Source organism: Pelmatolapia mariae, linkage group LG16_19 (genome assembly GCF_036321145.2).
Source record: "Pelmatolapia mariae isolate MD_Pm_ZW linkage group LG16_19, Pm_UMD_F_2, whole genome shotgun sequence".
NCBI lineage: Eukaryota > Metazoa > Chordata > Actinopteri > Cichliformes > Cichlidae > Pelmatolapia > Pelmatolapia mariae.
In genome coordinates this window covers 54,840,990-54,857,917 of record NC_086241.1, presented here as the reverse complement: position 1 = coordinate 54,857,917, position 16,928 = coordinate 54,840,990, and the positions used below count along the sequence as shown (strand labels likewise).

The following is a 16,928-nucleotide window of genomic DNA, read 5'->3' as shown; positions in this document are numbered from 1 at the left end:
ATTTTATTTAGTGATTTTGCTGGCTTCTAATAACAGAATTTGACGTTGACATTGCACAGATATAAAATAAAGTAACTACAGACCACATCCTCACTTGTACTGCGTCACTGGCCCACCAGGTGGGGCTCATGCCACTGATTGAGCACAGCTACTTTTAGCATGGCCTCCTCAGCAGCTCACTGAACCTAAAGTATAGAGGATACAGACTTGTTTTGAAAAAGTGTAAGACTCATGATGGACAGCTTAAAGAAGCATTAAAAATAACAGCAGAAGCACACCACAGGGTACTACAGAAGTCTGTAACGCTTTATTTATTTATTGTGTCTACAAATGATAATATTGAGTGAGTGTTACATTAAGATTGCTGTGAAAAAGAGGTATGCATTTCAGTGTCCAGCAGTGTTCGGTGATTTTAAACAGTAAATAAACTACTTAAAGCATTGTAAATTGTACTTAAACTGCAAATTTAAAACCCTTGCAAATATCCACACAGACTTTCTTTTTGATGTCACGGGAATAGAAACACAATATTTTAATGTAATGCAAAAAAACAAAACAAAAAATCACTCTTTGAATTTTTTTAAGTTCATCAATAAACATTCCAAGTCAGTAGCAGTAAATCTGCATCATGCCACAGCACAGAGTACTCCAACTACATAACCACACACATGCACACAAGTGAAGTAGAAAATCTTACCATGTAAATATTATGTTAACAGTATAAACACTGTTAAACTGCTGCCATCTCTTTGTTTCTTTATCTTAGCTTGTGTTTATCACATGTGCAATATAAAGTAAAGGTGGGAATGCCATTCAATTATGTAGCAGGGTTATTATGGCATTAAATCCAAAATTGTGTCTAATAGACATCAATTAGAGGATGAGCAGTAGAATGGCACATTTGAAATTTGAGCCCCATATCCTGTCATGCTACGAATGTCAACAGGATGTCAAGAGAAAGCTATACTGGATCACTGGTTTTAAAGAACAACCACACCCTTGCTTGCCATTGAATTTTAACTTCATTGATATTTAGCACAGAAGAAAGCTCAAATATGGCCTTAAATGTAATTGTATTTGTAATTATAATTATATAATTATATTTTTCAAAATGTGATACCTTTGGGTTATTATCGTTTATGTGCAAAAACAAATACAAAATACTACATATGCACGGCGGATATGGGTTCATGGACGGTTGGTAAAACAAAAATTTGACAGCATGAGGTAATGTCTCCTGTTATTCACTCCTCTGTCAGAGTCTGATGAAACATGGAACAAAGCCCAAGACAATAAAAAGGTCCTACTGTGACTTTTTTTCCAACAGTGTATTTTCTTTAACTTCAGAAGTGTTGCATGAATCACATTTGAGATGACTTGCTAGTTATCTTTAGCCTTCTCTCCATGCCAGCTGTCTTCTCCATGCTACTTTCTCTTAACTAAAGCCAGGAGTTATGTTCCAACTGGAGAAACGGTCAAAGAACGCTCAGACCTCACTACACCAAGCAGAGTCACTGACAGCCTTTCAGTATCGCCTCTAGGAAATAAACATGTTATGGCTAAATATCACTTTCTGAAGAAAAAGTAATGCATGCACAATGTTAAACAAAAAACAACAACATTCAGATTACAAAAACAATATTTTTCTCTTTGCCTGAGTAAATAATTGTCCATTTAACTGCGTAAGCCATAACAGCACCTATCCAAAAGATCGCAGTCCTGCACATCACTTTGAGCTCTGATCAAATTTAAAACTTGTCAGGCGTGTGGACAGTCGGGTGAAAGATGCTGTTTGATTCTTGTTCCACAACATGAAGAGTTCCTTTGCTCGTTTCTGAAAGGTTTTCCCTACTAAGACGTAGAGAATGGGGTTAAGGACACTGTTGAAGAAGGCTAAGTACGAAGAGATCTGTTGGAAGATGTTCAGTGTGATGTGACATTTCAGAATGCGCGTGTATTGGAGCACATCTAGTATCTTTGTCACGTGGAATGGCACCCAGCAGATCAGGAATGCCAGGAGAACTGCCAGGATGAGAGTGGTGGCCTTCTGATCCGTTTTCTGAATGCTTAAAACCTCTATTAGCCTCTTTCTCAGAGCTTGAATAATTTTGACAGTGCAGAACAAAATAATGATGACAGGGATGATGAAGCTGAATGTTATTGTTATCACCTCAGATGCCAGATATTGATCTGAAGTGAAGTTAAGTGAACAGTAAGTAAGATTTGACTGAGGCTTGAATTCTAACTTCCTGTAGATGAATATGGGGAGAGCAAAGACCAAGCCAAGAATCCAAACAAACAGACATCCCAATTTGGCATAGAACGGCTGGCGTATCCTCTCATGGGAAAGCGGGTGCACCAGTGCCACATAACGATCTATGCTAACCAGAACAAGGAAGTAGATGCTGCAGAATGCATTCATGTAGATAACAGCTGATGTCACTTCGCACAGGCTTTCACTGAAAGTCCAATTAAAGCCTTTTCTTACATATTCAGCCCAGAAGGGCAAACAGCACACCAGAGCGAGGTCAGCTCCAGCCAGGTTGCTCAGGTATATCTCAGCCACACTGCAGGCCTTCTTGTGGAGGCAGAAAACCATCAGCACAAACACATTAAAGATGATTCCAAGCACGCTGATGACCAGGATGTAGGGTGGAACCAGAGTGAAGATCAAACTATTGTCAAAATCACAATGGTTTTTACTTGTGTTGCTTTGGTTTCCAGACATCTTGACAGAGTAAGAGTTGGAACGGATGCTGCAGAGAAACAGGACAGTACACAGGTAAAATATTATGAAATGCTATGTTATATGGAACACAGAGATATACTTCATTGTCATTAAAACTCATAATGCAAAAGCTGTTGCGGTATTTCCAGTTAGTTCCTAATGACTAAACACTGTGACAAGTTCAGGCACAGAACTTGTTTTGGTGACTCCTGAAAGAACATCTTTTTTTAAAGTCTCTCTTTAAAAAAAACCAAAAAAACCTTGCGATTAGGGTTGGATCAAGTGACGGCAAACCATTCATACTTTTTTGCCATCACTTATTCAATTCAGGGAGTGTGGGAGGAACCCAGAGTACCCAGCGAGAGGATAGAAACACTATGCAAAAGGTCCCCGACTGGATTTGAACCCAATAGCTTTGTACTTTGAAGCAGCAGAGCTTACCACTGCACTGCCAAGCCTAACACTGAAGTTGCTCTAGGCTCATCCAATTAGACAACTTACTATGATGCACAAAGTATTTTCCTTCTATTTCTCATAAACTTTTATCTACTTTCTACCATAGTTTGTGTTTTCCTTTGCTTATCCATGAGCCCCTTATTTCTCTTCTTTTTCCACTCATCTCCCACCTCTCTCACAGTAAAGATGGCTAGCCCTTCCTGAATCGGGGTTTGCCAAAGGCCTCTTCCTGTCTAAAAAAAATTGCCCTTCCTCTCAAAGAAGTGTTTCCCCCCAGGGGCTTGTATGCGTGTCAGGTTTTTCTCTATCATAGTCTTCACCTTTCACTATAAAGACCTTAAGGGAACAGTTTGTGCAAACTGGTGCTAAATAAATAAAAATCAACTGATTTTTTCCCCTTGCCTAGACATTTAAAAGAGTAAACAAACAAACAAACAAACAACCCCCCCCCCCCCTCAAAAAATAAAAACCTCAATCTTTCATAGAAAATTGATTTTCTATGAAAATCTGGTGTTAATGACAGATAATTGATATCTTTAGTAACATCAACACCAACAATAACTCAAACACTCAATTCTCAAAAGGGTTGCTGAACTTTGTTTTTGTTGCTTTTAAAACTTTTTTTTGTATTAAAAGTACTTAATTCTAACAACTAACCCCCCCTCCTCCGTGCCTATGTAGTATTTTGCATTTGTTTTTGCACATAAACGGTAACAACCTTAAGGTATTCACATTTTGAACTTACTGCGGTTCAGCAAAACAGAAACCACATTGATTGCAGAACTCTCCCATATCTGTCACTTAACGCTGCATAATATGAAAAGCAATTGCACAAAAGGATGATTAACGGTTATCAGCACCAATCCAACAACCTTTTGCCTGCATGTCGCCTCCACTGTATAACTGCGGGGCATCCGCAGTCTGTATGTTTTCTCAGCAGCTTTAAAACTAATTTAACTGAAATGCATGAATGCTTAAAAACAAAACAAAGAAGCAAAGAAACAAAAACTCGTCATCATATGTGTGTGTTTGTATTAGTCTAAATTTTTAATCTTGCTTACTCTTTTTGGTTAAAGGTTCTCAGAACGCTAAACGTGTTGAGACAAATCCAGTTAAGAAACTGCAGTTACACCTTAAAAAAAAGACAACACACATGACAGAGTTCATAACCTGCACAGCCAGAAAATTAACTCAAAACTTTGTTTTTTGTCACAGGCAATGATATAAAGCAGAAAACACTTTTCATGATAAATCATTACGTACAATGTTAAGTTGTAGTTATGATTTAATTAACCTTAAACTGCAGAGGAAAAAAAAGGTAAAAAAAAAAAAAAAAAGTAGAGAGAAGTAAAAATCAAGTTTATTCATACCTTGTACGCAAGAGTCTGTCCTCTAGGTAAAAAAGAAAGCGTCCAAAAAATCAACTATACACATCTAACACCTTGTGCTACTGACTTTGGCTGTCGCCGACTTCGAGGGGAAAGTAAACTGATGCCTCGCGCTGCTGCCACACACTTCGGTCAGTCCCTCCCTTTTCTCTTTTAAGTACCGTTGTTGTATGGAGAGCCTAACGTGCCGGAATGAAATAAATAAACATTTCAGCAAATAATTTTGTCATTAATTCAACGGAAATAATATATAAATATATATTATTATACTCTGAAATGACACAGCAATATATCCCACAATTTATTGGGGAGAACATGGATGAGGTGGAAAATCTAGGGGGACCAGTTAGGGAAACATCAAGGCACCATCAAGGTTTTAAAAATTAGGTTGTTATGGACTTGAGGAGGAGGAGTGACACAGAAGGCTGTGGCAGACTGGCCTCAATAGCTATCTAAAGGTATGTAGTTAAGTGTACACTTACTTTCTCCATCAGCACCTGGCAGTAGAACTGGTATTCTGTTGACAAAAAAGTCACTGCTGAAAGCGATTGAAGAAACCTAGACGATCACTTGTAGCAAAGTCCTTTCCATTGAAGAAGCCCATAAACCATTTTACCATGTGGGTTTTGGCAGGAGGTGGATTATCAAGGCCAAAACAACAAGGTTCAGTTGCAGCTTCTTCCCAAGAAGACTGTATGACCAGTGAACTTCATACCTCATAAATTCCACCACCACTATTCCGCCCTACTGTGCTGCTACATTGTCATGTACATATGGAAACATCAAAATGAAAATAAAGTAACCTTGAACCTTGAAGTGCTGATAAACTTTCTGATGTAATAACTATTGCAATACTACTTCTTTCGATTGTTTTCTTCGACCCATTGTAAATGTTACATTATAGCTACACCATGTGTATTCTCAATTTTTTCATTTGTTTATTAATAGTTATTTGGAGCTGAGGAATGACACTGTGCATCCCCAGTTCAGGTTCTTTGAACCATCTCATTTGCTATGGACTTAACAAAGGTATGATTGGACTTTCCTGTTACTTTTGAAACCCATCCAAAACTCATAAAGTTCATTTTACGACACTCCCAGCACTACAGCAAGATTGCCTTTGCTTCTCATTATGCCCCTGGACTTGAACCAATATGCAAGTGGAAACTAAACTCCCAATTTTAAGTGGCATTTATCCAATATCCACCTATACAGCTGCCAGTGGAGAAGTTTCCAGTAGCTTTAAACAGTTTAAATGTGATGCTGACATATAAGCTGTATAGTTAACTGTTGATCTCATTAAGTGTGACGCTCTTTTCACTGATTCTCTGAGGATTTTGTTTTTTGGATCACTACTGCTCCAGTACATCCCTCATAGCCACAGTAATCTGAGCTGCGCTGTCCTCCACAGTTGTAGCACTTTAACTTTGTTTTCCTTTACACACAGCAGCAATGTGCCCTTTATTTAATTTTGGCACTTAAAACCTCTGGGGATGTATAATGTCTAAGTGCACAGCTCATATACCATTCTAAAACAATGCTTGTTCTCCCCCCCCCTCACTCTTTAGCAGCTAAACTGTCACATTAATCTCTATTTCCTCTTGTCTTTAAGCTCTGTGCCTTGGTTACCATAGAGACTGCTATATTTTCTTTGGTCTGCTCAGCTGTAACACCAGAAATAAGTCCAAGGACAATCTTTTTGTCCTCAGTCAATGTGCTTGTCAACTTTTGGCCTTTAATTTTGCCTGATCTGATGACTGACCTTGTCCCTACAGATAATTATGAGTGTCTTACTTCTAATTTTCCTGGTGTTTTTGACGTCACCTACTATCGCTTTGGCTCCACTCTTTAAAAACTGACTCAGTTTAACGACCACTTTACACTGCTCATTTGGCGTCCCTCTTGTGACAATGGTTTGGTCATTATCACTTTCACCTGCATTCATAAACAGCTTTTTGCAGTTTTTCTGCTGACTGAAAGCACAAACAACAGATCCTGCTAACCACCTCAAATGAAACAAATTAAATGTGCTTTTACATAAACGAAATTAATTAATCAATCGCACATTTAAAGAAATGTTTAATTAATGATTTATCATTTATTATTTTAAATAATTAATGACACATGACATAATGATGTATTTATTTATTTAATAATATTCATTTAATTTTGGCACTTTTGAGCCTCAATAGTGTAGCAGTTTGCGGTATTTATTTTTGTAGTATTTTCTCAGAAATCATTGACGTGTCCACAAGAGTTCCAAAGTTGTCTTTAAACATGCTGCTGGCAATTTACAAGGTATTTACATTTTCAAACACACTGTGGGATAAGGAAAGGGGGTGTGTGTTGAACTCTCTCACACTCTGTCTGACTCTTTGTCTTTATTTATAGTGATTCAGAACTCAGGCCTTATACATAAGATAACTCTGTGCAATCCCTTGCTTTCTTGTTTGAAATTTCTACATATTTAAACTTTCATTTCTTAACATACTGTCATGTTTGCAGAGAAACAAATCCAAATCCAGTAACTTAAATCTACCTTTATTTCAGGTGATGATATTTTCTTGTGCTTAAAAAAAAGCCAACAAAGCGAAACCTGATTGTTGGCATTTCATCAGCTTTCCTATAGTTTCAACCTGAAAGAGAAAATACTTTTAAATATTGTAAGTACATTGACTATAAACAACTATGTAAATTTAATTAAATCTCAAAATTATTGGTATTTATGAAGCTGTACCATTAACCGTACCTTTGTTATTTGGCCTGCATGAGATTAAATTAGGCTTATGATATGTAATACATTTACATTACACTGATTTTCTATTAGTGTTTCTTTGATGCTATTAAAAAGAAAAGTTAGAGATGTCATATAAGACACTGATGGCCTTGCAGATATACTGAGTGGTTTAGTAACTCATGAAGCCTTTGATGGAGTGCACCCTGACAGTGTTTCATTAGAACGCATGAAACTGTGTCACTGAGGTATTTTTAAATGATATTTTATCAAATGGTTTCAATTCAATTCAAATTCTTTATTGTCCCACACGGGATATTAGATTAGTTTAGCAGCAGGCAACATGAAAGTAAACAAAACAATAATATAAAATAATAATGACAATAATAGTAATAGAAAGTCACAGGATGGTTATTTGCCATTAAGGAGATGGGATGCAGTAGGGATAAAAGAAACCTGTAGTCTTTTGGTCTTCCTCGAAGGTACTCTAAAACGGCGGCCAGAAGCCAACAACTCAAACTCACTGTGAAGTGGATGGTTCAGACAATTAACAATAGCATGAGCCTTCCTAAGCACATTTTTGTTGTAAATGGCCAAAAGTCCATTTTGCCAGCACCCTGAAATTTTGTGAGCAGTTCTTACCAGAAGTCCCAACCGATTCTTATTCTTCATCGTCAGTTTACCGAACCAGGCAGCGATATAAAAAGACATCACAGATTCAATAAAACTTATAAAACAAAGACAGCATCTCAGATGAGACATTAAAGGATCTCATTTTCCTTAAAAAGAACAGTCTTTGTCGAACTTTTTTAGTAGTGGCATCAGCATGAGATTCACACAGTTTATGGTCAAGTACCACACCTAAATATTTATACTCTCCACAATCCCAATATCAGCAGCTGTAATGATAGTAGGTGATGAGCTATAAGAGGACTTCCTAAAATCAATAATAATGTCTTTAGTTTTTGACACATTTAGTGAAAGGAAGGACTCATCACACCAATCCACAAAATCATCTACAGCCTTCCTATGGCCTGACTCGTCCCCCACAAGAAGACTGACGATCACTGTGTCATCAGCAAACTTCAGGATGTGTCTGTTAGAAAAATTACTGCAACACTCATTTGTGTTCAGAATGAACAGAAGGGGTGAGAGGCAGCAACCCTGGGGAGATCCAGTAGAGGAGGAGAGCATGTCAGAAAATACATGATTCACCCTCATTGTGACCTATTGGTCAGAAAGTCTGTCAGCCAGCCAATCAGACTAGTGCCAAGCTTAAAATGATTGTAAAGCCTGAGAGCAAGTAGGGTTCAATTGTGTTGAATGCCGATGAAAAGCCAGCAAATAATAATCTTCTCGAATGACTTCATCACTAAAGAAGTCAGAGCCACAGGCCTAAAATCATTCAGTACTTTAGGAGAAATTCCCTTAGCAACTGGAACAATGACAGCATGTTTCCAAATCTTAGGTACTTAACTTAACTTAAAATATCTTAATACTGCAATTCAGTGTGTGTGTGTCAGGACATAAAGTTGGATGTTTTATTTATTTCATTAGTGGATGAGTTCCTCAGCTCTTTTCTGGAAGGGTTTTCCTGCACTAACATAGAGAATGGAGTTAAGGACACAGTAGAAGAAGGCTGAGTTAGAAGATGACCTGCACAATGTGACACTCGAGAATGTGAATGTCTTGGAGTAAATCTAGTATCCTGCTCATGTGAAATGGCACCCAGTGGATTGGGAACACCAGGAGAAATGCCAGGTTGGTGGTGGACTTCTCAATTTTTAAACAGTTAAACTGGCCTGCTTTTTTAAGAGCTTGAATAATACTCTACATTTCTCTTTCATTTCTAATGTTCTCTCTAACTGAGAAATTGTAACTTCCTGTAGATGAATGCAGGGTGAACAATGATCAAGTCATTACCCCAGTAGGCTACTCATCCTTTCCTGGCAAAGTATGTGCACCAGTGCCATATAAAGATCTATGCTGAGGAAAATGAGGACTTAGATGCTGCAGAACGCATTCATGCAGATAACAGCTGATGACACTTTGCATAGGATTTCACTGAAAGGCCAGTCATAGCCATTTCTTACACAGAATACAATTAGCAAAAATGCAAAAAAGCCCAAAAAAACCCCAAAACCCCAACAAAAAACCCTTGTGCAATGACTTTGTCATTTGTGTTGTTTTGGTTTCCAGATATTGTCACAGTGCCAAAATTGGACGGGATTCTAAACAAAAAAAGAGGACAGGAAAACAGATAACATATCATTTTAAGTTTGAAGCCAACTGTCACTTTTCTGGCATATTGTCGTTACTATGTTGTCACTCTGGAGATGCAGAGATGCACGTCCATTTAAGTAACACTGATATTCAGTACAAAATACTCAAAATGCTAATATTTCACTTAGTTCCCAAAGAGGCTGAATCAAATTAATAATTTTTAAAAAGCAGCGGCAAAATCCAAGCTCTGTGATTTGATAGTGTAGTTATGTAGTGATGTTTGTTTTTGCTGGGCTAACAAAACTTTTCATTATCTAGTTTTAGTCAGTGGCACAAAAAACTGCAGGCACAGGATCATAGGTCGGTGGATCATAGGTTACCTGGGTTCAGCTGTGTCCCTGCCCACAGCATGATCACCACACTTGTAAACAGGAGCACAACTGCACATGAAAATGGCTGCAAATGCAAAAAAGAATATCTGCTAGAACCAAGCAGATTTTAGTGTGACTCATGAAAAAAGATATGTATATGAGATATGTAAACTCTAAAATACTTACTTTCAGATTATGGTCATTTTTTCCAGGAAATAACGTTGTTTGAGTATTTTACAGGATATATAATTTACAGAGATCTTATTTAGCTTCTGTACTAAGAGCGCTTTACAATTCATAGTGTCGTTACCACACCAACAATCACCTGAAACATCAAGTCATGAGTATACATATTCTCACCTTTGCAGCCACTTAAAAATTCCTGAAGACTTCATTATATGTGTGTGTGTTTGCATAAATACATTTGTATGAATATATTCATGTAAATAAAATTACTGTATGGGGCTGCGAAAAAGTGTCGCCCCAAATGCAGACTACTGGAGACTTGAAGAAACAAAAAAGTGAGCTTCACTACAGCAACTAAAATAATGCCAGAAGGAGTGATATTTCTGACAGCACCCAGAAGTGCAATAATAATCACAGGAACACTAACAAAAATCAGCCTAAAATAATAATTAAAACTAAAGCTGAAGAACAGCAATGAAAAGCAAACTAAAACGCTCAATTATAAGAGGAAAACACAAGATAAGCCAAGAAAAACCACAAATCAAGACAGCTGCTTAATTCTCTGAGTTTAAAACCCTCTGCTAGACTGTTTCTCACAACTTGAATAGTGCTGTGCAGAAGGAAATAATGATTACAGGGATGATAAAACTAAAAATAATCCTCCTCCTCTCCATCATTAGATATGGATCTTTTATGAGGTTAAATGTGCATTTAGTAACATTTGACTGAGGTTGAATTTTGAACTTCCTGTAGATGAATGCGTGAAGAGCAAAGACCCCACACAAGCAGACATCCCAGTTTTGGTGTAAATGCCCTACTCTTCTCTCATAGGAAAGCGCCAGTGCAACATATGATCTATGCTAACCAAAACAAGGAAGTATATTCTGCAAAATGAATTCGTGTTGACAACAGCTGATGACACTTTGCATATCACTGAAAGACCTTCTGTTATCAGCCCAGAAGCTCACACAGCACACTACACATATATACAGTCATAAACAGGAGCACCATTGCACATGAAAATGGTTGGAAATGCAAAAAATGAATTTCTGATGCAGATCCCAGAAGATTAGTTGTTCCTTTGGTACTTAAGATGACAGCCAACATTTATTTATATTGATATATTTATATATTTCTATATAACAGTGTTTGAGTGTACTCCTTTAAAAAGCGATGTGTAGGCGCACATCACTTATATATTTATGTATGTATAAATTATATTTATAATAGGCGAGACCTGTTTTTCATTCTCTAAACTGTGGCATGCTTGTTATCAGATCATCACCAGTATTGCCAGGAACTGACAAGATTTGAGTGTACTCTGATAAAAAGTGAGGTGCAGGTGATATGCAGTGCAGTGCTGTCAGCTCTGATGGTAAACAAGTGTTGATAGAGTGATAATTTTGTTGTTGACATTTACTGTATGAACCTGTCTTTTTCTTCTGAGTTAATACATAGGTGGATGTTAGTATAGTTTTGTTAGATGATCGTATATATGGCACTTCACAGCAATCATCCTTCAGTGACCAACATTATTTTTATTAATATATTTCTCTTCATTTTAAAGGCCATTTTGTAATTTACAGCAAGAGTAGATTTGCACAAAAGGAAATGGCTTGTAATGGACAGATGCAAAGTTATCGATGGTCACAGCCTCGTGCCATAAAGATGTATCACAAGACGGCTGATTGATTTGTCTCACTAACAAACTAAACACGGCATTTTTAGAGGGTATAGCAGCCATGGCAGTTTGTCTTAAAACAAAAACAGTAATCTCTACATTTAGTCCTTTTTCTAAAAATCCATTTTCAACTTTAATCTCGAAATATTGACTTTAAAAAAAACTTCACTTATGTCCAAATAAAGTGGCAGGTAATTTTAAATTCTATCAGCTCAACACACAGCGAACACACCAACTGTTTGTATGCTGTGTTGCACAGTGTGTTGCTAGCTAAAGGCTGTGTTGCTCACAGGGAGAGAAAGAGTGAGAGATAACTTTACTCTGAGAAAGAAGTAGGAAGACAGGCACGACATTTGAGAAAGAAAAGAGGTTAGATTTAAAGGTAAGGACTGCTCAGTGATGCTCGATAAACTGCAAATTTAAAACTTACATGGCAGAATTTTAATCACATATTGGATTGGTATATAATAATGTAGTTTCATTTTGTGAAACGTCCTGCAAAGCAAACAAAATGACACTAACTTTGTGTTATTCAAAAGTTGTACTAATATATTATTTTATCATTATATTAGTATACATATATTTAGAACAAGATTCTGTTACCTTTCTACAAAAATTGTTAGAATCAGGAGCTACTATTTGCTTTCTTACTTTGAGTACTTTACTTGAGTAAAGAAGTTGCTTCAGCAGTTTTACTGAAGTATTTTTTTGTAGTTCTACTTAAATAAAGAGTCTGCACTTTTGCCACCTCTGCTCACAGCACAAACTACGTATAATATATGTGTATTTAGTTTTTAACACATTTGTGTGGTAAGTGAAAAGTAACTCATTTGCCTCAAATACTCAAATCGAACGAGTGAACGTCTTTCACTGTTTTAAAGATATTTGTGTTGAAACATGACAAAAATGCCTGGAAGTCTGCCAGTACACCATTTTAAAAATATAGTCAGTATCTTGAAATGAATTTGATATATAAGGCTAAAAATTCACAGCAATCATTTATGCTAATTATATATTTCGAAACTTTGAGTCATAACATTTTTATTCAATTCAGAGATGGTCGAGCAGAAGGCCCACGTTGATTTGAGATCGGGTGACCCATATGAGAAACAGAACACTTCTATGAAAATAACATGTCATGTCATGTCACTCAAAAACTTATTTAAATTAGACCTGATACAGTAAGATTATTAGAGAGAAATACCCCAATGGTTCTCTTATACTCAGACAAATAAATGATTAAACACACATCCTAGCTCAGAACATCATTTTGAGAAACCTTCCTTTAGCCTGCTGAAGAATTTTTAAGAGCACAGAACCTACGCCAACCAGAACAGGGAAGAAGACGCTGCAGAGCACATTCATGTTGATAACAGCTGATGACACTTTGCATAGGATTTCACTGAAAAGCATCTGTTATATAATCAGCCCAGCAGGACAAACAGCACACTGGAGCAAAATGAGTTAAAGCCAAGTCTAAGGAGCTTGGAAAGAAAAGCGTTTGGACTTCTTAAAGTTGCTTGAAGACGTTTCACCTCTCATCCGAGAAGCTTCTTCAGTTCTAAGGTCAAATGGCCGAGAGTCCCAGATTTAAACCCAGTGGGAGTATCCCCCCAAAGAGGGACAAAGGACCCCCTGGTGATCCTCTAATCACATGAGCCAAGGTGTGAAAGCGGGTGTGGGACCTAATCAGCCAAGGTTTCGGGTGAGCTCATTGTTAAACCTGGCCCCACCCTATCATGTGAATTCACATGATAGGCTAAAGGAAGGTTTCTCAAAATGATGTTCTGAGCTAGGATGTGTGTTTAATCAATCTTACTGTATCAGGTCTAATTTAAATAAGTTTTTGAGTGACATGACATGACATGTTATTATAGGGTGGGGCCTATCATGTGAATTCACATGATAGGCCCCACCCTATGATAGGCCCCACCCTATCATGTGAATTCACATGATAGGGTGGGGCCAGGTTTAACAATGAGCTCACCCGAAACCCTGGCTGATTAGGTCCCACACCCGCTTTCACACCTTGGCTCATGTGATTAGAGGATCACCAGGGGGTCCTTTGTCCCTCTTTGGGGGGACACTCCCACTGGGTTTAAATCTGGGACTCTCGGCCATTTGACCTTAGAACTGAAGAAGCTTCTCGGATGAGAGGTGAAACGTCTTCAAGCAACTTTAAGAAGTCCAGACGCTTTTCTTTCCAAGCTCCTTAGACTACGATGACCTGGATGACTGAGAACCTTCACAGAGTTAAAGCCAAGTTGCTCAAATAAATCAAAGCGGCAGTGGTGACTGAAGATCAAACTTCTGCATTCAGGAATACACAGACTTTTATTTGGGTTTCCATTATGGCGACCTTTAAAGGGAGCAGCCAAAAGACAACGGTGAAGAAGAAAATGTAAAAACATGAGCTAATTAAGAAGGAGACTTTAATTTACATGTCTATTCCAAACTACGGATCCTGATTCATTTTGACTGCAGGAAAGACCTGGAAAAACGTTCAGGCTTTCGTCTTTAACTGTTTTTAAGATATTTGTGTTGAAACATGATGCCTGGAAGTCTGCCAGTACACCATTTTAAAAATATAGTCAGAATCTTGAAATGAATTTAATATATAAGGCTAAAAATTCACAGCAATCATTTATGTTCATTATATATTTTGAAGCCATAACATTTTTATTCAATTCAGAGATTATCGAGCAGAAGGCCCACGTTGATTTGAGATGGGGTGACCCATATGAGAAAAAGAAAATACACTATTATTATATGTTTATATTTTCTGTTCATATGTTCTTTGAGAATTAAATTGCATTATACATTTATGTATTTATTAAACTGTCACAATTTTGCTTACACAGCATAATTATGTTGTGATTTGTTTGAATAAATAAGTCACACGGTGAGTAGAAATGAATTTGTTTATTCATTGACAATAAGTATTAATATAGTAGCTGCAGATAGCCAAGCACTACTTGCATGTACAAGAATTTAGAAGAAGAAATTTTGAAAAGAAGAAATAAAAAAACAAACAAACAAAACAAAACAACAAAACAGTGGTGCCTGTCAGTTGCCCAGAGGGTAGCTGTCAGCTTTATGCAGGTCACACATAAATTTACACACTCTGCTCCCAGGTAAGTCACCTTGTATGATAGCCACGACCCTAATAATCCCATTTGGATGATGTGCGTCAGTGGCAGAAACACAATCATATAATAATGAAAAACAAAACAAAAACCCAAACAAACAACTTAGTTTAAAAAACTTCTCGCAGACCATGTTTTTTAAGTTATGGAAGCTGCTATAGTGTTTTCTCTCTAAGATCACACATTATGCCGCCAATGTAAGAATATATATCTGAAAGCAAAGGCTCCTAATGCTCGGATAAATAATTGCCAGTTAATTGCTTGAAGAATTCCTTTGTTCTGTTCTGGAAGCTTTTTCCAATAACGATGTAGAGAATGGGGTTAAAGACACTGTTGAAGAAGGCAAAGTACATGGAGACCTGTTGGAAGATGAACAGTATGGTGTGACATTTCAGAATGTCGATGTATTGGAGCACATCTAGGATCTTTGCCACGTGGAATGGCACCCAGCAGATCAGGAATGCCAGCAGAACTGCCAGGATGAGAGTGGTGGCCTTCTGCTCTGTTCTCTGTGGGTTTAAACCCTCCATTAGCCTGTTACTCAGTGACTGAAAAATTCTGACAACACAGAACAAAATAATGATGACAGGGATGATGAACCTGAATATTATGGCTCTCACCTCATACATCAGATATTGATCTGGTGAAGTGAAGTCAAGTAAACAGTAAGTAAGATTTGACTGAGGGTTGAATTCTAACTTACTGTACATGGATTTTGGGAGAGCAAAGACCAAGCCAAAAACCCACACAAACAGACATCCCAGTTTGGCATAAAATGGTCTGCATATCCTCTCATGGGAAAGCGGGTGCACCAGTGCCACATAACGATCTATGTTAACCAGAACAAGGAAGTAAATACTGCAGAACGGATTCATGGATGTAACAGCTGAAAACACTTTGCACAGGCTTTCACTGAAAGTCCAATTAAAGCCTTTTCTTACATATTCAGCCCAGAAGGGCAAACAGCACACCACGGCAAGATCAGCTCCAGCCAGGTTGCTCAGGTATATCTCAGCCACAGTGCAGGCCTTCTTGTGGAGGCAGAAAACCATCAGCACAAACGCATTAAAGATGATTCCAAGCACACTGATGATCACGATGTAGGGTGGAACCAGAGTGAAGAACAAACTATAGTCAACAAAACAATGGTCTTCACTTGTGTTGCTTTGGTTTCCAGACATCTTCAGTGTCAGGAATTAAGTTGGCAGGGATGCTGGAGTGAAATAAAGGATACCAAAACAGAAAACATAAATATCTTGTTAACTGGTATTGCTTTAACATAATTTGTTATGATGAGAGAAAATATAGATTCACCTAATTCTGAATAAGACTGATATATAACTAACCGGCTTCAGAGCCCGAGCAACCTGAATTGGACAAGCGGAAGAAAATGGATTGATTGATAGTATCTGATTCAATTTTAAAGACCATCATCATGTTAGAAAACATGCATAACCAATGCACATTTTACATCATATTTAGAGCTGAGCGCGCTTTCCAGCATCATCGCTACAGCACCAGCTACATAAAAGACGTTCACAAGTTTATACAATTTAAAACAATTTAAATTTAAATTATTTAGGTTTTTTTCTGTAGGGAAGTCAAGTCTTCATTATATACAATTTCATTTGTGTTAAACACATTACTATAAACATTCTTACTGCATGAGGCTGAATTTGATCAAAACACTAAACATGCTGAGACAAAATCAATTAATCTGCCGTCTACTTTTCGACACGTTACTGTACACCTAAAAACATCACAAAACATTTGCAGCTGTCAAACTGAAGAAATTTCCTTTTTTATACAGATAATACCAAAAAGTCAAAAACACTGTTCCTGATGGACAGTGATCTAGACCTTGCAAATATTACAGAGAACAAAGGTAAAGACATAGGAAAGTAAATTGCAAGCCAAATTAAGAATACACATACCTTGCAGGCAAATTAGAACAAAAAAAGAACAAACAGCCAGCTACACTTTCTCCGTACCTTCTGCTACGGTCTTCTTTCTGA

The 16,928-nt window shown here is 37.4% G+C and overlaps 2 protein-coding genes across 4 annotated transcripts; both read right to left on the bottom strand.

The window, feature by feature from the left end:
• Positions 1-314: 314 nt before the first annotated feature.
• Positions 315-4,667, bottom strand: LOC134645510 (B2 bradykinin receptor-like). Of its 3 annotated transcripts, XM_063498970.1 has the most exons (3): positions 4,555-4,667; positions 4,246-4,316; positions 315-2,756 (listed from the first exon to the last, which is right to left on the bottom strand). In XM_063498970.1, the coding sequence occupies exon 3, from the start codon at positions 2,726-2,728 to the stop codon at positions 1,727-1,729; it is 1,002 nt and encodes a 333-aa protein (XP_063355040.1). In that variant the 5' UTR covers positions 2,729-2,756; positions 4,246-4,316; positions 4,555-4,667; the 3' UTR covers positions 315-1,726. The 3 variants fall into 3 exon arrangements, with proteins under 3 accessions (XP_063355040.1, XP_063355039.1, XP_063355041.1); XM_063498969.1 differs by lacking the exon at positions 4,246-4,316; XM_063498971.1 differs by lacking the exons at positions 4,246-4,316; positions 4,555-4,667 and adding an exon at positions 3,930-3,973.
• Positions 4,668-15,140: 10,473 nt separating this feature from the next.
• Positions 15,141-16,094, bottom strand: LOC134644641 (B2 bradykinin receptor-like). Its single transcript, XM_063497728.1, has one exon. The coding sequence runs from the start codon at positions 16,092-16,094 to the stop codon at positions 15,141-15,143; it is 954 nt and encodes a 317-aa protein (XP_063353798.1).
• Positions 16,095-16,928: the final 834 nt, after the last annotated feature.